Raw genomic sequence first — 20,925 nt, 5'->3', positions numbered from 1 at the left:
TCAGCCCTGTCATCAGGTAACCGAGGAAACCTTCTGGCCTTAGTGCTGAGTATTTCTCTCCTGGAGCATCTTAAAGTTCTACAAACATTTTCTCCAAATTTCATACTTTCTGCAAATGTCCTTCCATCCAGTCTGCCTGCGACCACTCTGTGTGCTCTTGTGGTTTCCAATGTTCATGTCTAGGCAGGGAGGAGGGAAGGTTCTAAATCACTATGAGGCATACACAGGGAAATTTCTAGAAGTATATCTGGGCCTAAAATGAGCTTATGGGAGAGAGATGTCCAGTTAGGACTCAAGTTTAGTGGAATCAAAGAACTTCATTTCTTACTGTTTGTTCTTCTGCTCAGCCGTGGGTGTACCTGTCTAGCTGGTGACTGAATGAACATGTCTAACATTTCTTTCCCTTTTCATTTGAGGGTGAAGTTTGTTAATAGGGAGTTGGGAGAAGATTTTGGAGCTGTTTTAAAGTAGTCTGGTTGTTCGCAGGGAAGAAACCACTAGCTTCTCCTGAGAATCAGCAGTGACCCATGGAGAATTATGGTGCCATCCACCTCTGTGAGACCAGCCTATTGTCTTGGATTTCATGTTCTTTGGAAATATCTGGTTACTGGCCCTGGGGTGGTTATCACAGTATAGACTTTATAAGAACAAGCAATTGCAACATGAAACCTCTAAGATAAACTAGTACATGACAAAGTGACTTGCTTGGGAAAGTAAGTAAGGGAAAAAGAACTGGAGAAATTTCTAAATTCTCTGAATCAAGACAATTCACCTTGTTCCACTGGGATGGATGGATGGATGGAGATATATATATATTTTAATGGCTAATTTTAAATGGCTCCTTTCTCACACCCTGCACAGGTTACCATCATCTCTAACCAAGACCATAAGCTCCAGCGTAAACATGTTGGGAAATATTTTATCATAGTCACATACTTGTACCTGTGTAATTCCTAGCAGAGTGGGTGCTTCATAAATACATGCTTGTTGAATAAAATGAGAGAATTAAGGTTATAGTAGTGTACTACTTGAACACACTTAATCATACATTACCCGTCTCTTCCAGGGGTTGGTGAACAATTTCCCTACAGGGCCAGATAGCCTGTGAGGCCTTGTAGACCATACAGGCTCCATCACAACCGCCTGACGCTGCTATTTCAGATGGGAAAGCAGGCAGAGGATGACAGGGCATGGCTGCACTCCAAGAGAACTTTATTTACAAAAACGGGCAGTGAGCTGGATTTGGCCCACTGGCTGCAAATTAACCAATCTATACAAAAGCACCTGCCAGCATCATTCCAAATGTCAGAAGTCACTGTGGTAAGAGAGCAATTTCAAGAATCTGTGTCAGAGACAATGCTCTCCATTCATCAGATTCTATCTTACTCTTCACCTGAGTACACAGGAGGACATTTCCCAGCTTCCCTTGCACTCAGGTGGAAGCTTTCAATTAGTTCTGGCCAATGAACTGTATTCAAAAGTGAAGTCCACCATGCCCAGCACCCTCCCATAGAACTTACTGCTCTACACCAGGTGCAAATATCTAGTGAAAGACCCTAGGGCCCTGGGAGTTGGTGAGCCACTTGCTGTAGTGAACCTGGGTTCCTGGGTCACTGTGTGGAACATAGTCTTCCCCATACCCACCCTGGACTCAGGCTGGACTGTGAAGGAGTACAAAATAAACCTGTTTTTCTTTTTTTTTTAATTTTTTTTATTGTTGGTTGTTCAAAACATTACATAGTTCTTGCCATATCATATTTCACACTTTGATTCAAGTGGGTTATGAACTCCCGTTTTTACCCCGGATACAGATTGCAGAATCACATTGGTTACACATCCACTGATTTACATATTGCCATACTAGTGTCTGTTGTATTCTGCTGCCTTTCCTATCCTCTACTATCCCCCCTTCCCTCCCCTCCCCTCCCATCTTCTCTCTCTACCCCCTCTACTGTAATTCATTTATCCCCCTTGTTTTTTTTTACCTTTCCCCTCACTTCCTCTTGTATGTAATTTTGGATAACCATGAGGGTCTCCTTCCATTTCCATGCAATTTCCCTTCTCTCTCCCTTTCCCTCCCACCTCTCATTCCTGTTTAATGTTAATCTTCTTCTCATGCTCTTCCTCCCTACTCTGTTCTTAGTTACTCTCCTTACATCAAAGAAGACATTTGGCATTTGTTTTTTAGGGATTGGCTAGCTTCACTTAGCATAATCTGCTCTAATGTCATCCATTTCCCTGCAAATTCTATGATTTTGTCATTTTTTAATGCAGAGTAATACTCCATTGTGTATAAATGCCACATTTTTTTTTATCCATTCGTCTATTGAAGGGCATCTAGGTTGGTTCCACAGTCTTTCTATTGTGAATTGTGCTGCTATGAACATCGATGTAGCAGTGTCCCTGTAGTATGCTCTTTTTAGGTCTTTAGGGAATAGACCAAGAAGGGGAATAGCTGGGTCAAATGGTGGTTCCATTCCCAGCTTTCCAAGAAATCTCCATACTGCTTTCCAAATTGGCCGCACCAATTTGCAGTCCCACCAGCAATGTACAAACCTGTTTTTCTAAGACACTGACTTAGAGGGTCTTTGGTCATTCCTCACTAATAATGACGTGTTTGGATTCAGTCAGGATTAAGAAAAGAAACTGAGAAGTAAGAAGGACAGACCTTCTTTGGCAAAATCAAACTTTAACAAAAATCAAACTTATAACACAAATTTCATGTGCTAAAAAACTAAAAACTCTTCAAAAGCTAGGGGAGGAGGACCAAGATGGTTACAGGGACAGAAAAACCCTGTCTTGGTATATAATAGAACCGTATCATATCGCCTCTGTGTACATGGAATTTTACTGGCCCAAACAAATGGTTTTCTAAGAGATGGCTTCCATTGGTCAAACAGAGTTGCCCCCCACCCCCGCATCTGTGGGTTCCATTCACAGACTCAACCAATTGCAGATCAAAAACATTTGGGGAAAACAGAAACACGAAAAAAATCTTACCTATATTGAGACTATACCTGTACTGAACATGCACAAGCTTTTATTTTTCTTGTATTGTTTAGGGAATAGTGACAACTGTTCATGTAGCACTTACATTGTATTGGGTATTGGAAGCAATTCAGAGATGATTTAAACTACGTAGCAGGATGTACATAGATTCAATGCAAATGCCGTGCCATTTTATATAAGGGACTAGGGGTCCTGGAAACAATCCCCTGAGGATAACAAGGGACAAGGATGTTGCCTTTTTGAGGATAGGGGCAGGGGCTACCAGATGCTTCAAATATGTTCTGCTCCCTTGGAGGTTGAGGGATTCAGGTTCTTTCCAACACATCTTAGGAGAAGAAACGTTATGTGAATGCGATGTTGCCGAGAGCCGACCTAGTTCCCACCCTTAGGAAGTGCTATCAGGAGTGGCTAGCACAGTCAGGGATCCGTATCTATACTAGCAAAAAGGGGAGACAGCTCTCTTCTCCCCCGACCAGGGCAATGTTAATCCATCTCTTATGGTTTAGATTAGTGGCATCCCCCAAAAGCTCATGTGAGAGACAATGCAAGAACATCTCTGTGAGGATGGATGGTGGCTGCAGCCAGGTGCCTCCTGACTAGGTGAATGGTAATGTTGGAGGCACACCCTTTGCCATCGTTCACTAGCTCTTTCTCTGGAGTTATCTTAGGCTTCATTATCTTTGGTGTGTTCTGAACACATATTTGAAGAAATAATTGGAGGGTGTGGAAATGTTATCTTCCAAACTCCAAGAAGGTGCTTCCTTTTCTTCTGCCAGGTGTCTGGGGATGGTTGATTTCTGAGACTGACGATTCCAGGCTGAGCAGCAGCCTCCTGAGGGCTGCCCTGTAGCCTTGACCCAGGGCCAGAGGACTTGTGAGGGCCTTGTGCTCTGCTAGCCCTTCACCTTCAGCCCCTGTCGTGCCGGCCCTGTGATACTGAAACAGGAGCTGCTGACCTGTCCCTGCCCTTCCAGAATGAGCAGAAGGCCCAGGAAAGGCATTCCATGTGCTGGGCTCAGCCTCTCATCCACCCCTGAGTTCTGGATCAGCAATTATTTACTATTTCTTAGCTCTCTAATACACTCAAGCATATTTAAAGAAATATTACGTGTACCACTTGTAGCTGCTCTTGGTAGGATAATCAATCCAAATCCTCTAGTTGTCCTTTATCAGAACCAGAGTTCCTCTGTTATTTTCTTTTTCTTTTTAATTTTTTTATTTGCTCATTTTAGTTATACATGACAGTAGAATGTATTTTGACATATTACACATACATGGAGTAGAAATTCCCATTCTTGTGGTTGTACATGATGTAGAATTACACTGGTTGTGTGTTCATATGTGAACATAGGAAAGTGATGTCTGATTTATTCTATTGTTTTCTTGTTCCCAAACCCCCTCCCTTCCTTTCATTCTCCTTTGTCTTATCCAAAGTACTTCCATTCTTCCCTAACTTCACCCCCCTTGTTGTGTTTAGCATCCACATATCCAACAGAACATTAGGCCTTTGGGGTTTTTTTTTTTTTTTGGCTTATTTCACTTAACATGATAATCTTTAGATCCATCCATTTACTGGCAAAAGTCATCCTTTGTTATTTTCTGTGGGAAAAACGTTTGGAGGCATCATTAACTGGCATTTTCTGAAGAGTCAGGGTCTCACAGTGTTGCTCAGGCTGGCCCCAAACTCCTGGGCTCAAGTGATCCTCCTACATTTGCCTCCTGAGTAGATTGGACTACAGGCAGGTACCACCACACCCAGCTTGCACTTTCTTTATAATACAATGATCAAGAGGCTTTGTTGTTGTTGTTGTTGTTGGTACTGGGGATTGAACTCAGGGGCACTCAACCATCGCACCACATCCCCAGCACCTTTTAAAAATATATAAATAAGTATTATTTGGAGACAGGGTCTTGCTGAGTTGCTTAGGGCCATGCTACGTTGCCGAGGGTGGCTTTGAACTCACAATCCTCTTGCCTCAGCCTCCCAAGGTGCTGGGATTACAGGCATATGCCACCATGCCCAGCTGGAGAGGCCTTAATAGCTGTTGGTTATAAGTACTGAAATTTTACTTCATAACTTTTGTTTAATAGAATATGTAGTGTCATTCTGAACCTTGATGTCATTATTGAAAGGAGAAGGGGTGATTACATAAAAATTGGAAATATGATGCTGCAGTGAACTTTCATTCTTAATCATGCTTTAATCTCACTTGTTTTTAGAAAGCATGTTAAGTTTATGGGTAAACCGAAATACTGTTAGGTTTTTATCATCTATAATATATTAATGAATATTAATTTCAATGAAAATGTCAGCTAGACAAAAGGAAGGTTTCAAGATCTACTGTACCTCCTGGTGCTCAGGGAATAACAATGTATTATGTACTTGAACATTGCTAGAATATATTCTAAGGGTTTTCACTACAAAAAAGTGTGTGAGGTAATATTATGTTAAATAACTTGATTCAGCCATTCTACAATGTACAGGCATATTAAAAATTATGTTATATGCCATAAGTGCAATTTTGGTTTGTCAGTTAAAATACATAAACAAAAATTATGAAAATGTATAATTATCTCTCCAAAGAACCAAGAGCTCTAGCCCTCTGATTTGGGGAGGTGACATTGCCTCTAGTGAGTGAGAAAGTCAGCCCTGCAGGGAAGACTCAGGCCCCACTGTCTGGGCATGTTAATGATGTGGGAACTGCATGGAGAGGGCCTGGTGGAGGTTAGGCAGCCTGCTGGGCTCTGGGTCCCAGCCAGAAGGGCTCACTGTGCCTGACAGGGACTGTCACCAGCAGCCATGGGTCTCTGCATGAAGCCAGCAAGGCGCTACTCCATCAGCATCTCCTTTTACTACAGGCCTGGGAATTTCTGAGCAGAACACACGTGGAGGACATCTGTTTTCTGTGCTCCCCCTTCAAAGCAGTGAAACTAATGATTTGAGAATGAAGGAAAAAAAAAAAAAAAGAGGAAAAGTCAGCATTGAGCTCTGTGCTTCAAGAGCCTGGTTACATTTCTGAACACCCTGGGTTTGCTCCTGTAATACTCTTCGAGGTTGATTTTTTTTTTTTCCTTTTTGGTTAAAAAAGTGTTCCAGGCAATTTCAGCTCAGTGTGCTACTTTGGCTTGGGGCTCAGACACTTAACTCATCTGCTTCCTGAACATCACTTATAGATGCTGGTAACCTCTAACTCAGCACAACAAGTTTGACATTCTCCCAACCTTGATCGTCTTCTCACATTTGCCCCCTTTCTATGAGATGAAGAAGCCAGACTTAAAATGTCATAAAGCTTTCTCCTATTGCATGGGGGCCCCTTGCTCTGTCTGTCTTGGGCACTTGGAAATGCCCAAGCTCCTGCATTTGAGACACATCAGAGGGAAATATGCACAATATCACACTCTTATAATGTTCAGTCATTGTTGATCATGTCCAAAAGTCATTTATCTCATATTTTAATAAACATTTTTGTTTAAAAAAAGGTAATTTTTTTTATAGTGCTGGGGATTGAACCCAAGATCTTGTGCATGTTAGATAAGCAGTCTACCACCAAGTTACACCCCAGGCCTTTTTTCTTTCTAAATTTTATTTTGAGATGGGGTGTAAGTTGCTGAGGTAACTTAGAGAACTTGTGATACTCCTCCCTCAGGCTCCTGAGTAGCTGGAATCACAGGTGTGCTCCACAGCAGATCACTCTCCTTCTGCCAGCCTCCCTAGTACTTGCTGATGGAACATTCTCTGGGGCCTCATCCCTACCAGCCATCCTCATAATGACTTGCAATTAAAAAATAGACACTTGTTTGGCTCTTCTTGCCCAGAGTGACAAAAACAATTTTTCATCTGGGAAAACAATTTCCAGATGGGAACTAAAGAGATGTGACACATGTGACCCTAGATTGGGTTCCAGACAAGATAAAGGATGTTAATGGGACAAATGGCAAACTTTGAGCAAGGTCTGAACGTTAGATAATAATGTTGTGTCAAAGCTGATATCATGATTTTGATTATTGTACTGTAGTTACGCAGGAAAAAACTACACTAAAGTGTTTACAAATAGAGGCAAGGTGTCTGCAACTTACGCTCAAATAATGTGTGTTAGGCAGGCGTGGGCGAATGTGTGTCTAGGTGCACGGGCATATTGGAGAGGGAACTGAATGATAAGGAAGGTAGCACGCTATTAACATTAGACCACTCTTGAAAGAAAGGCATAGAGGAAGTCTTTGTACCATTTGCTCCACATTTTGTCAAGTCTTCAATTATTTCAAAATGAGAAATTAAAAAAAGAAAATAAAAAAAGAAAAGGATTTTCATTGGTAGGAGGTAGGAAGACCAATCAGAAGGAGCTGATGACAGAAAAGAGTTCTCTGAACTTGAACTGCTTTGGGGCCTTGTGAGTGCAGTCTGTTCCAAACCCCTCTCCTACTGAGCTTCTCAAGAGCCTTCTCTCCTCCTCTTTCAAACCAGAGTCCCCCTAAATCCCCTCACTTAGCTGAACAATCTCTCTCCTGGCTGGGCCTTCAAAGAGAGCGCAGATCCACTCCTTCCCTGGGTAGCCTCTGTGGAAACCTGCATTCCTCTCTGGTACCTCCCTAACACCTGCTCTCTCTCCACTGGGAGAGCCAGGGCTGGGCTTCTCCGCTGCAGCATGTGTTAGCCAGGATACACACAGCAGGTTATACTGTAGTAGAAAAGTGTCCCTAAAGTTCAGCTGACTCAACTCACTGTTGATTACAACTTGAAAATCGAGTTCTCCCTCATGCAGCATGTCTGCTGTGGGGTGTTAGGGTATCTCTGCTCATTGAAATCTCTCGGGAACCCTGGTTGATAGAGGGTCCATCTTGACTCTTCTACAGTCACCATAGGAGGGTAAAAGGGAAGGTGGTGAATTACTGGATTTTTAAAATTTCTTCTCCAAAACCAATAAAAGTTATTTTCTCTCATTTCATATACCAGAAGGTAAAATCCTTGGGTCATAAGGGAGAGAGAAATATATTTGTAACATCCCTAACTGTCACAGCACTGATTCTTGGTGGCTAAGTTGCATTTAACAGGTAAGTTTAGGAGTGCAGCCTAAGAGACATAGGGCACAAGAAACAAGGATGCCAACTGCCACCAGAATGCCACCTTCAACCAGGGGCAGAATCAGGAAGACAAATAGCCAAGACCCACCAGGGCATGTCCCCCTCGGAGACATCCCCAAGCTCCTTTGTGCTCCCATGGCCACCTGCACAGGCTCCTGGCACCCTGTCCTTGCATTCTTTGGCTGTTGGTTACTTAGGATTTTTCTGTTACATAAATTTTATATGTATCACAAATGTTTATTGAATGCATACATCAGCAGAGACACCTATTATTTACCAGGCACTGCACTAGGCTCTGGGCTATAAGAACAAGCAAGACATTGGCTGTGTTCTTGGGGCACTTCCTGAGTTGTCTTGAAGACCAAGAAGAAAACAGATTTTAAATTTAGAGAGTAGAACTTGCACAGAGTGGTGAGACCATCTGATCCTGTATGTGGGGAGAGTGGGTGGCTAGAGAAAGGGAGGAAGTGGGAGGATCTGCTTGTGGCTTACTCTGTCAGGGGCATGTCTTCCTCATCTCTCTAACCAGGAATGTGCAGACGACACAGTGTGCCAGCAGGAGGCGTGAGGTGTTGAGGTTTAAGGACTATCAATACATTATATATATATATTTGTTTATAAGACAACTGCTACAGTAATAAGGCTAATGCTAAAAAAATGTAAGATTTGGTACTTTATAATTCAGGTTCCGCTGAAAATCACTAAGTCTTTCTTTTTAAACAAATGAGGACACCAAGACAGGGAATTTGTTAACTCCCAACTGCATGGCTTGGAACTGATGGTCCTGACTCCTGATCCAGGGCACTTTCCGCCAATCCACCCTGCCTCTTCCTAGCTTGAGATCCTGCCCGGCTGAGGATCCCACAGCCTGGGAGGAGAGTTTATTCAGTTTTCCAATGGATGTGGGGCAAAGGCCCTTAGAGGTTCACTGTGAGCCAAGTGAGACTATAAGACTCCCCCCTCCAGCTTCCTGTTGGATGAACAATGCAAGCTGAAAGCAACGTTCACAGGGTGCTATATGTATTTGAGCTCACAACCCCAATGGACGCTTTGCCAACCCACATCTGCCATTAAATGGCCAGATCTCCATGAAGTAATTGGTGTGAGATGCAGGAAGAGGAGCGGGGCGGGGAGAAGGGACCAGGGTCTTGTCTCCCTCAGCAGGCTTTGCTTGTCTGCTGTAACTTGCAGCCAAGGAAGGGATGTCGAGTCTCTGGGAAATGTTGTGAATGCAGGCCAATGGGATCATTTTCATTTTCTAAGGTTTGGAAGGATCTCTGGCCTTGTGTGGGCCTTCCACTGATTAAGTGAGATGATGTTATATAGTGTCTTTGGCACATGGTAAGTAGCTAATAAATGGTAACTGCTCTAGTAGTCATAATTCTAGGAAAAATGACTATAACAATTACTGCAATAATCAAACAACAGTATTAGAGCAACTATTATTTAATAATAATGACAATAAATATAGCTGATTCAGTGGTGTGCAGAGGGGGTACAATGGGGGTGGTTCACACAGTGGGAAAGAATTTAATCACTGACTCATGATAATAAAAAGCAGGCTGTGTGGGAACTTTCTGTACTTTCCCCTCATTTTTGCTATGACCTTTAAACTACTCTAGAAAGTCATCTATTATATATTTTTTTAAATAAAAGGAAGAGAAGAAAAAACAAATGATGGTATTGTTTGTGATTCTCCAAGACAGTGCACCCCCTTATTGCTTGCACCCAGCAAGGACCCGCTTCCACTAACCAACCCTTGTTATGATGTTATTTTTTTTTAAATTTTTTTTATTGGTTTATGATGTTATGTTTAAATTGCTGGTTTTGTAGATACTTAAATGAGCAGCATGTTTGCTAGTTGGATGACAGTTCTGTGTGTCTGTTCACCACGTGGAGTTGAATGCCGATGGAACCGTCCCCAAGCACTGCTAGACCTGAAGCTCGTGGATTCTGTTGCTTTCTGCTGAGTTGAACAGCTGCATCACCTCCACTTACTGTGGCTGCAGCTGAGTGGCATGGCTGTCAACGGCCCCAGCCATGAGCCTCTCCACCTCCACACCTAGTGAGATCCATGGGCCAGGGCAAGTCCTTATCCTTAAATCACCTAGCAGCTGACTTTTTTTTTGTCTAATGAAAAATTCTTTTCTTTGAGTAGGAAAATGCCCAGATAATCAAAGAAGTGGAAGTAGACAAGGTCTCAGTGCTCTGCAGGGACCAGGTGGAAGCCATCAAGCAACTCTGGCAGGATCCAGGAATCCAGGAGTGTTATGACAGGAGGCGGGAGTACCAGCTGTCAGACTCTGCCAAATAGTGAGTACAGAGCTCCGGCCACAGCTGCCTGGGGGGATGGGGGGCTTTTAGGCAAACACAGTCATACTTCAGGGGAGCTTCTTGCTGCTTGCTTAAGTGGAAGGGTTCAGTGGCAACACCACCTCCCTCTGTTTTTGTGTCACTCCCTTACTTCTTGGTGTTCTTACCATCCCCTGAAAACCTTCCATCTTTGAGGATCCCCAAATTTCCTTCTTGGCAGAGACCCAACTTTTTCCTCACTGTTATGTGTTTAATTTTCAATAAAATGCTCAAATTTGAGGTTCTGTTAGTGGGTAGATCTGATTTGTGGTGTTGAAATGATTTAAGCAAGGAATATACTTGTTTCTGGTTTTTCACTTTCTTCCTTTCCATATCTCTGTCTTTCTGGTTGCCTGATAAGAAGACAGCAGATCCAACTGCGCGAAAACCTAAAATCAGGGTCCACCGGTGGTAGTCAGCTGCTGATCTGGTGCTGCCCTCTCGTGGCAGAGCCAAGTACTGCTGGGCCCGGCATCCAGAAATCTCAGCTGACTCCAAGGACCTACATACCACATTTTGGATAGATAAAGCTGTAGTTTTAAATAACTAACTCCCAAAGGTGGAAAAATTTCTGTTTAGACAGTCCTTCATGCAAGCCATCTCATAGAGATCGCAGAATCTAACAATTTCCCAAGGAAATGCATCCTTCAGCCAGGTCACTGGGCAAATGGTTTGGTCTCTTGAACAGGTGGTGATCCTTGCTTTTACAGCTCAGCTTTCTACCTGTCCCACATCATCATCATGGTGGCCTTGAGATATTTTCCCAAGATCCACCCCTTTTCCTTCCTCTTCCCATCCTTTTCCCTTTCTAACTATGATAAACTTTCATTTATAAACTAGGCAGGTGAGAAATTAACAACAATAAAATAGAACAATTATTGGGAACATTATTTAGTAAAATCAGTTACCTGGACATAGCAGTGATACTGTGACAGTTGATCTAGTAATAGACAGCTACTAAGCGTCTAACAGGTATGTACTAAGCCCTAAACCAGAAAAGGGGATGGATGATTCATGTCCACAGCAGGATAGAGTAGGACGACACCAGATCTTATGCTGCTCAGAACAGATTATGACTTAGTTTATGAATTGTTGCCGAGTATGGTGGCACCAGCAGTCACAGCTACTCAGGAAGCTGAGGCAGGAGGATCACTTGAAGCCAGATTGGGCCACATAGTGAGACCTTGTCCCTAATAAACCAAAAGATCCTCATGAGGTGTTTATTTCTGGAATTTCCCATTTGGATCACGAATGACCATGGATAACTGAAACTGTGGACAGTGAAACCTTTAGTAAGGGGAGACCACTGTACTGCTCAGCAAAGACAGTAATAAACCCTGGGCTTGTATCTGGGCATGGGGTGGGCCACAGAAAGTCTTCTGCCTACTGCCTGGCTTCTTAAACTAAATTTCAGGCTGTCCAGTGAGCCAGGTTGGCCTTGTTCCTGTTGGTTTACTTTCATGCTGACCTGCTCAGTCTCTGGCATCCATGCTGTGCTGGGAGAAGGCAGGGCCGCCCTTGGCTTGGAAGGAGCTCAGAATCACCAACCATTGTTGGCTAGGGCCTAAAAAAAAATTGAGTCATTTTTCTAAAAATGACTTTTATAAGAGCCTTATCATTTTTTTGGAAGAGTTTCCTCTAATTTCACCTTAGAAAAAATGACCTATTTTAAGCTCAAGTCTTTAATATATGTCCACAAATAATCTAAGACAAATTTTGGATTATTTGAAATGTTTCATTTCCTAGTGTTTTTAACAGAAAACTTTTTCTTCTTGTTTCTTTGAAAGAATTTCCTGTTGGCCTGCTTTACATCCGTGTTTTCTTATAAATTCCATCTAATTTGTTGAGCAGAAACTTTGAAGAGCAGCATCTACTTTACCTAATGCTCTTCCTTAAGGGCAGCTGGGAGGGCCCTTTGGGTGGCAGACCAGAGTCCCTAGGTGGAGCTGTTTCCCACATCCTAGTCCTCCAGACCTGCTGTCTCCCTCACAGCCACAGCTGTGTGATAGAGCTTGCAGCCTGTCCCTCAGTTGACTCTCAAGAAAGTCAGCGATAGAATTCAGTAGGTAGCACTGTGAGCTGGGGGTGACTTCCCTTGAGTAGGATGGGTATTTTTCTTCCTTCTCTAAAAGGAGTCTTGGCTCCTCATTTGTTCACATCACAGTTACCTGACTGATATTGACCGAATCGCCATGCCATCGTTTGTGCCAACACAGCAAGATGTGCTTCGTGTCCGAGTGCCCACCACAGGCATCATTGAGTATCCATTCGACTTGGAAAACATCATTTTCCGGTAAGTTTGTCTTCTGGGCGTGCTCATTTAAGAATCTGTCTGCCCAAGGCCTAAATGTGTTATCCCTAAGTAGGGGTTACATGTGATAGGCAGAATGACCCTCTTGGTCCCAAGGCATGTACGATTGTGGTAGGTTTCAAGTTCTAGAATTGAGAGGGACTCCATTTTGCCCTTAGGAAAGAAATTTCTTTCTGGGAACTGGAATCATCTTATGTGTGACATGCAAACAGTATATATTTCTGTCACCTACATACTGAATATACTATTGATGTCTTTTTCCTAATGTTGAACAATATTTCTCTTTTTTTCTATTTCTTTAAGATTTATCCTTAAAAGGAGAAAAATAAGAATACAAAAATTTATAGTAAAATTACCGCAGATATGGATAAACTGCTTACAGCTGTGTAAATGTATGAATTTCCACTACAAATGTAGGATGTACTTTTATGACAAATTGGGTAGGTCTTCACTGCATTTAATTATGGGAAAATGAATAATAATGTGGGGGCATATACACAGCACTGCAAATTTCAAAGCACTTTTGCATTTATTTCCCTTGTTCCTCCCAAGAATTATTATTACACATACTTCTTCAGGCCCAGTCCTCCCATATCCAGGTCCTATATTATCTACAGTTATATCTCAGTGTTTCTTCTGAACCATAGTGCTGGGGAGGCACTCAGAAGAGATCCTGTGTATTTGTTAGCAAATCCCTGATTTTAATGGCCGCCTCTTGTTTGTCCATATTTAAACCTTTTGAGAACCAAAGGTTGCTTGCAACTCCCAAACCTTCTCAGAGTGAGGGCCTCCCAAGGCTTGCATTTGTTTTTTTTTTTTTTTTTTAAGAAATTTATTCTAAGTATCTGCCTCATGCTTTGATAAATGGGTTTGCCTTGTTTCCTAGAGACTGATAAGTAGGTTTAACATCATCCACCAGTGACATCTATTATTTTATAGCTCTACACCTCCTCCTGCTAACTCTCTGGCTGAAGAATTCTGATCATTGAGATTAGTCTTTAGAGAATGACCTTATGGAACCCAAGCTTTTGACAATTGCAGTGTTCCTTCCCAGCTCCATTCCTTGCTGTGTGGTGGGACGAGGTGGGACAGCCAGCCGTGAGCACAGCATTGTAAAGTGTTTGCACCTGCAGGGTTAAATTTCTGGCCTTCTCAAGCACCTTTCTAGACAATAGTAATGGAACAGAATATGTGGGCTGTATCTGACCCACAGATGTATTCTCTTTGCTGTTCAGTAGTATTAAAAAAAATCTGAGCTAACATTTAAAAATTGAGATGTTTCACCTAAAACAGTTGATGTTGAAGTTCTCCTTAAACATCCAAGGACCTGGTAATGGTGAGCTTGCACTCTGTCCAGAAGAGCTTAACTGCTGATATAGCAACCATCCCTTCAGACAGAGCCCCTACCTCTCAAGCATATAAGCTTTTCCACTCTGCAGCTTTTCCATTTGACTCACGAACTGCCTGACCCCTGGGCCTTTCAAGTCTGTGATCTTTGGGCTATTAGTCCCTGAAATCTCACCCAAAGACTCAGGTAAAGGTTTTGGATTCCATACCAGGCAGAGAGCACTTGCAGGTCTTTGTAGGGAAGAAGGGGTGGCATTGAGTTAATGCAAGGATTTGTGGATAAATTAGAGAAACTCTGAAATCAAGATTGGGCCCCAAGAAGGCTGAAGGGACCTGGAAGATTGTTTGATTCTGTTCCTTTTGTGTCTGCTATCCTTTGACTCTACAGTGGGTGGTTGGATTCAAACCCAAGTGAAATTTGTTTTCTTCCTGAACTATTGCAGCAGGACCCTAACCAGTGTCCTCAGGAAGGTTCCTCTGTATGCCATCTGAGTCACCTCTGTCTTCAGAAACTTCATTTACATTTTTGGCCTCCTGAGCTTGGAAACATTCAGTGGTCCCTCATTGCCTAAAACAGTGGTGCTCAAACGTGTTAAACTTAGGATTCCTTTGCACTCTGAAAAATTGAGAACTCTAGAGCTCACTGATTCCATAGTATAGTGATGTATTCCAACCTTTGTGTCTTCTGTCTGTATTGAACAGGATGGTGGATGTTGGTGGCCAGCGATCTGAACGACGGAAGTGGATTCATTGCTTTGAGAGTGTCACCTCCATCATTTTCTTGGTTGCTCTGAGTGAATATGACCAGGTCCTGGCTGAGTGTGACAATGAGGTATTTTGCAAGGGGAGGTTAGATAGCAGAGAACTTTTCTGTTTTTTCCAAGTAGGTCAAGTAATAGATTCTGCCTTGGGCTACACAGTCTTGCCACTCAAAGTACAATGGATGCACTAACAGCTCAGGCAATACTGAGATGCTTGTTAGAAATGCAAACTATTAAATTATTCCAGGGTGACTAAGTCAGAGTCTGCATTTTTTTAAACAAGGTCCTAGGTAAATTTAACAGTCATGTGTCACTTAATAACAAGGATGAATTCTGAGAAATCAGTTGTTATGTAGTTTCATCCTCATGTGAACATCAGAGAATGTATGTACATAAACCTAGACTGTATGCAGCTTGTGACATACCCAGGTTACACACCTGCTCCTAGGCTACACACCTGTACAGCATGTTGCTATATTTAATACTGTAGGCAACTGCAATACAACATCAAGTACTTATGTATCTAAACATATTAGATACATAAAAGTAACAGTAAAAATACCAGGCACTGGGGACCATCATCATTTATGGTTGTTGTTCGCCAAATGGTTATTTTGCAACACAGGACTGTACATATGAAAGGTTGAGAATCACTGGCCATGACCTGGTTCTCAAATTTGCGGGCACACTATAGAGTTTCCTGAGGAACTTAAAGAAAAATTTGGTGCCTGGGTCTAACTTAATGGGTGATAAATGTGGCTTGAGCGTGGGATTTTTTTTCCCCCCTCAAGTTCCCTAGGTGAATCTAATGTGCTGTGAAGGGTGGAAGTCACTCAGAATCAGAGGTTCGCATCTTTGACAACATATTGGAATCCCGGGGGGAGCTTTTAAAACCATGGTCTTGGGCCCCACACTAGAGAGATGCTTTACTGGGTTCAGGTGGGGCTTTCTTTTTCAAGTTCCCCAGGGATCCTAAAGCACAGCCAAATTTGAGCAATATTCTTTGTAATAAAATTCATCTGAGCACAAAATTCCCAACCTCCACAGGACATGGCACTCCCAAATTAGGTCCCTATCTTAACTGGCATGGACAGCAGTACCGAGTTGTTCTGGGGTTGCCTGGGATTATGTCTGCCCTTCACTTCCCCCAGGAGGCACTTGTTCAAGGCAGCTATAGCTGACTCAGCCAAGTCAAGGCACTCTGTCCCCTGCTGGTTGGTTCCAGTTCCATTAGCTAGATCTGCCCAAGTGATAACATTTCCAGTCATTTCTTTGTGTGGTGATGGGTATTTTCTGTGGGATGCTAATGTCCTCCTCATTTTCTTTTCTCCTGAACTTGTGCAAGCCTTCTTAACCTCTTAGAAAAAAATGTCTCTGTTTCCAGGACATGAAAGTAAATCAATAAAGAACTGTGTCCAGGATTAGGTAATAACTATGAACAAATCATATCTTGTATTTCTTGAGAGCAGACTCTCTCTGAGGAGCACTACTACATTAGCTAATTAGTGGAGGGCTTAACCCATTTACTTGTGTCATTGTGCAAATAGAAATACTGGCTGCAGCCCAGTTCCACTTTTTTTTTCCTTTTTAAAGCAGGCATCCACTTAGCAATATATAAAAAAATTATCTCCATTTTTGTCTTGGGAATAATTTGTGATGTTTCCCAGTAAAACAAAGATTAGACAGGGGCACAAGGGGCTAGTAACTCAGCCTGATGTGCCTAGAAACTAAACATTTTCCCCTAAGAATCACAAGGTATTTGGAGAAAAAAACTTAAGTGGTTGCCATGCCAGACCTTTCCTGCCTGGTTGTAGATATCCACTTACTATGCTGAAAGGATTTTTTTTAATAGATTATTTCCTTGGATGTTATTAATAAAATCATAAGAAATTTTAAAGAAGCTTTAGAAACAGGTGAGGGGTTACCTGTCTATTAATATGTTCCAGATCTTAATGCCTCCAAATGCACTTAATGGGAGAATGAGCCCTGGTGTCTGGGAGTTGTAGGGAAGTAGGAGTTAAAGCATGTCCCTCTGGAGGTCATGCGTGGAGCTTGGATGTTTTTCCTTGGGGCCACCTCTCTCTCTAAACAGAGGTTCTTGTTTCTTTCATCTTAGAAATACTTCTAAGAATGCTATCTAAAACAATTATTGTCATCAGATATATTTGTATGTGCACTGTCTGCTCTCCACAAATTTAGAGCATTTAACATACTCTTGCCAATGTCTAATGTATAGAAATTAGTTTTTTGTATATAGTCTTCACCAGATCCCACTATTACATGAGCTTGGTAAAGGGACTTAAATTTTCTGAACAACGATATTCTCATTATTATTATTATTTTTTTGTAGAGGCGGGGGAGGGAGGGAGGGAGAGAGACTTTTTAATATTTATTTTTTAATTTTCGGTGGACACAACATCTTTATTTTTTTATTTCTATGTGGTACTGAGGATCGAACCCAGTGCCCCATGCATGCCAGGCAAGCATGCTGTTGCTTGAGCCACATCCCTAGCCCCTCATCTTTTAAATGGGGGCACTGTTCTGCTTGTAGAGCATGGCAGAGGACAGGTGCTAAGCAGCACTGGTTCCCTTCTTGGCCAGCATCTAGCATTCCTAGGGGCATGATCTTGCTGGAAAAGCCTTCCTTCCTCCTATGTCACGTGACTCTTGAGGAACAATCTGGAAGCCCATATCCAGCTGAGTGGCTGTCTCAGGTATAAAAGCTGGTACTTCTCCACTTGTTAATCCCAACAATTATACAACATGGAACATTTTTGCCAAATATAGACATAACCCTTCCTGTTCTAAGTTGCACAAAAGTTTTATTTCCTTACATGTTAGTTTTGGTCTAGAGAAGATCTGGGGTGCTCCAAAGAGAAGGGTTAAATAGAAGCACAGGATATAGTACCCTGTGGGCCCATGTGCTCACCAACTTCAATAAGAGCAGGAACCCAGAGCCTGCAGCAGGGTAAAGAGGACTGATGGATGCCTTAGCCACTTGGCATGTTGTCTCCAAAATATTGCCGTTTTTCCCCCCCCAGTTTATCCTAAGTCACTTCTTTCTCACTTAGAATCGCATGGAAGAGAGCAAAGCCTTGTTTAAAACCATCATCACCTACCCCTGGTTTTTGAATTCATCTGTGATTTTGTTTTTAAACAAGAAGGATCTTTTGGAAGAGAAAATCATGTACTCTCATCTAATTAGCTATTTCCCAGAATACACAGGTAAGTGTTCATCTTGGGGATGATGCTTCTGTGTTGATCTTGTCAGCCTCCCAGGCATCAATTCTGAATTCTCAGCATAGCTTACAGGGGTTACCCTGAATCTGCCCAAAACAGCCTCTCTGGCCTCCTCACCTTTGAAAGAAAGCTCTCATTGGACTCTTGTGTGTTTCCCCCCTTAGCACCTACACACAGGCCACTCCCAGTGCCTGGAATACACTTTTGACAACTCCTTTTGCTGGCTCCTCTTGGCTCTCCAGGACCCAGCTCATGCTTCTCTACTGGGAAGCCTTTCTGACCTTTCCTTGAACAAGCAAGGGCTTGCATAAGTGAGCCACCTCCTTGGTGTTGCACTGGCTCCTCTTGCTCCTTTGGCTGTCATCTGGTTGTGTAGCATTGTCCCCTCACTTGCTCAGCTCTCTCCCTACTCAGCTACTTAATTTATCTTTGCCCATTCAGAACCAGTCAGAGCAGCTGATGCTTCATAGGTTAGGGGGTGGCATCCCCTTTCCCAGACACAGGCGATCAGCCCTTTATGTATACACCTACTCAAAGCAGGAGAGTTTTTTGCCCTGTTGTGAATTATTCCTATAATTCTCAGATATTACTGTTTGACACTGAGGGTTGGTGTCTCATCACTCTTTTTTCCTTTTATTAGCCACACTGGTTGTTAAATATAGAGCCCTCAAGCTTTCTAGCCTCTAATTTTGAATTCCTTTGCTCTTTCCTCTAGTCTACATCTGTGAAAGATAATAAGAATTATCTTTGTTCAAAAGTGGTCCAAATCAAAAAATTAAATTGGGCCACTATTTTAAACAAATGATCTTAAAGTACGATTTTTAGATAACAGTGAACACTGTGCAATGCTATTATATGCACTCATAATGTCATAATAAAAATAATGCTCCAGGTAAACTGTTCCCTAGGAATAAAATAAGATAGATCAAAGAAGGACCCCAAATAAGAACAAGAGTATATTCAAAGTGGTTCTTGGAAGATTAATGGAGTAGAAAGGGGAATGAAGGGTGACATGGGATAGGGAAAGACAGTAGGATGAATCTGACCTAACTTTCCTATATACATATATGAATGTACTACAGTGAATCTCACCATCATATACATCCACAGAAACAAACAAAAAAGCTTAGCACAGTGGTGCACACCTGTAATCTCAGTGGCTCAGGAGCCTGAGGCAGGAAAATTGCAAGTTCAAAGACAGCCTCAAAAATTTAGTGAGGCCCTAAGAAACTTAATGAGACCCTGTCTCAAAATAAAAAGGGCTGGGGATATGGCTCAGTGGTTAAGCGCCCCTGGGTTCAATCCTCTAATACAAAACAAAACCAAAAACAATCCCAAAACATGGCAACAAAAAATGCCCATAAAACTGTAAGTAAATAGCAGAAAGATCAGTAGATTAGAGGGAAGGGAATGGGGTAGGGGGTGAGGTGGGGAGTGGGTGGGCAGAGAGAAAGGAAAAGGGGAAGTACTGGGGACTAAATTATGAATTAGAACAAATTACATTCCATGCTTTATAATTATGTCAAAATGAATCCTAATGTTATATATAACTAAAAAGAACCAATTAAAAAAAAAGTTCTTGGTTCTTGGGAGGATGTGGTAGTAAGTCTATATATTTTTCTTCTTCTAATTGCACTCGTGAATAGGACCAAAGCAGGATGTCAAAGCTGCCAGAGACTTTATTCTGAAGCTTTATCAAGACCAGAATCCTGACAAAGAAAAAGTCATCTATTCCCACTTCACATGTGCTACAGATACAGAGAATATCCGTTTTGTGTTTGCTGCTGTCAAAGACACAATTCTGCAACTAAACCTAAGGGAATTCAACTTAGTTTAAAAGCTACTGCCCATTTCTTCCTCACAACAAAAGACAGGATTTGCAGGCTCCTTCTGTTTAATTTGCGAATGCTTCTGACATCCCCTGGATCAAGACCCTGTGCCAGGCACCAAGAACATTCTGTAGACAACAGGGACAGAGATGCGTAATAGAATTTGGAAGGTGTAATAGAATTTGGAAGGTGTTTGAGTTTATCAAACCTCTCAAAAGAGTCTTTACTCCCAGATTGTTTTTGTAGTTCTTTTCTTGTCTCTTGGCTCTAACATTTTGTGTAATTTTTGAATTTGGAATTTTAAAGAATTTTAAATGGCCACTGTGATTTACTGTTTTCTTTCAAAAATTAAGTTTCAAGATGTTTAATGATAGACATTAAAAATCACATACAAGGGCTGGGGTAGTGGCTTAGCGGTAGAGTGCTCGCCTAATAAATGAGAGGCCCTGGGTTCAATCCTCAGCACCACATATAAATAAATAAAATAAAGGTATTAAAAAATATCACATACAGAGGGGCCTGTTAATAGATTATGTCTTCAGACCTCTAGGATTAATTTGGGTGACCTTTTAAAAAAACAAGTGTTAATGAGTTTGATGCTTTTTATTAAATCTTGTAATTTAGAGAAATTTCTAATTTTGAGTGTTTTTCTCTCCTTATGCTGGAATTATGACTCCTTTAACAACATGTCACCAAAGATTTTCTCTTTTTAAAAAAGATGATTCTTTTTGTGTCAACTTTCTAAGTCAGATTAATGAATATATCAGTACATCTAATTTAGTTTAGTCATAACTTGGTCACCATGACACTAAAGTTGACATTTGAAAAATGGATTCCAGACAGTATATATGCTGTATTGGTGAAAAATGTGTATATACATATGTATGTATATATATAAGATTGAGATTTTATATATATATAAAATCTAATGCATATGGCCAGGTCTTATAAACTTATGAAATGGCTAAAAGTGCAATTCTTTAACAAATGTTATGTA

The 20,925-nt window shown here is 41.7% G+C and overlaps 1 protein-coding gene across 1 annotated transcript in view; it reads left to right on the top strand.

The window, feature by feature from the left end:
- Positions 1–20,673, top strand: part of Gna14 (G protein subunit alpha 14) — a 186,741-nt gene extending 166,068 nt beyond the window's left edge. Inside the window, exons 3-7 of the mRNA XM_076843501.2 lie at positions 10,247–10,401; positions 12,605–12,733; positions 14,801–14,930; positions 17,931–18,084; positions 19,746–20,673. Coding sequence (XP_076699616.1) covers positions 10,247–10,401; positions 12,605–12,733; positions 14,801–14,930; positions 17,931–18,084; positions 19,746–19,936 — 759 coding nt within the window. The 3' untranslated portion in view covers positions 19,937–20,673. The remainder of the gene's footprint in view (positions 1–10,246; positions 10,402–12,604; positions 12,734–14,800; positions 14,931–17,930; positions 18,085–19,745) is intronic.
- Positions 20,674–20,925: the final 252 nt, after the last annotated feature.

Source organism: Callospermophilus lateralis, chromosome 2 (assembly GCF_048772815.1).
Source record: "Callospermophilus lateralis isolate mCalLat2 chromosome 2, mCalLat2.hap1, whole genome shotgun sequence".
Classification (NCBI taxonomy): domain Eukaryota; kingdom Metazoa; phylum Chordata; class Mammalia; order Rodentia; family Sciuridae; genus Callospermophilus; species Callospermophilus lateralis.
Note: the sequence above shows the minus strand (reverse complement) of the source record. Positions and strands in the feature narration are given on the sequence as shown.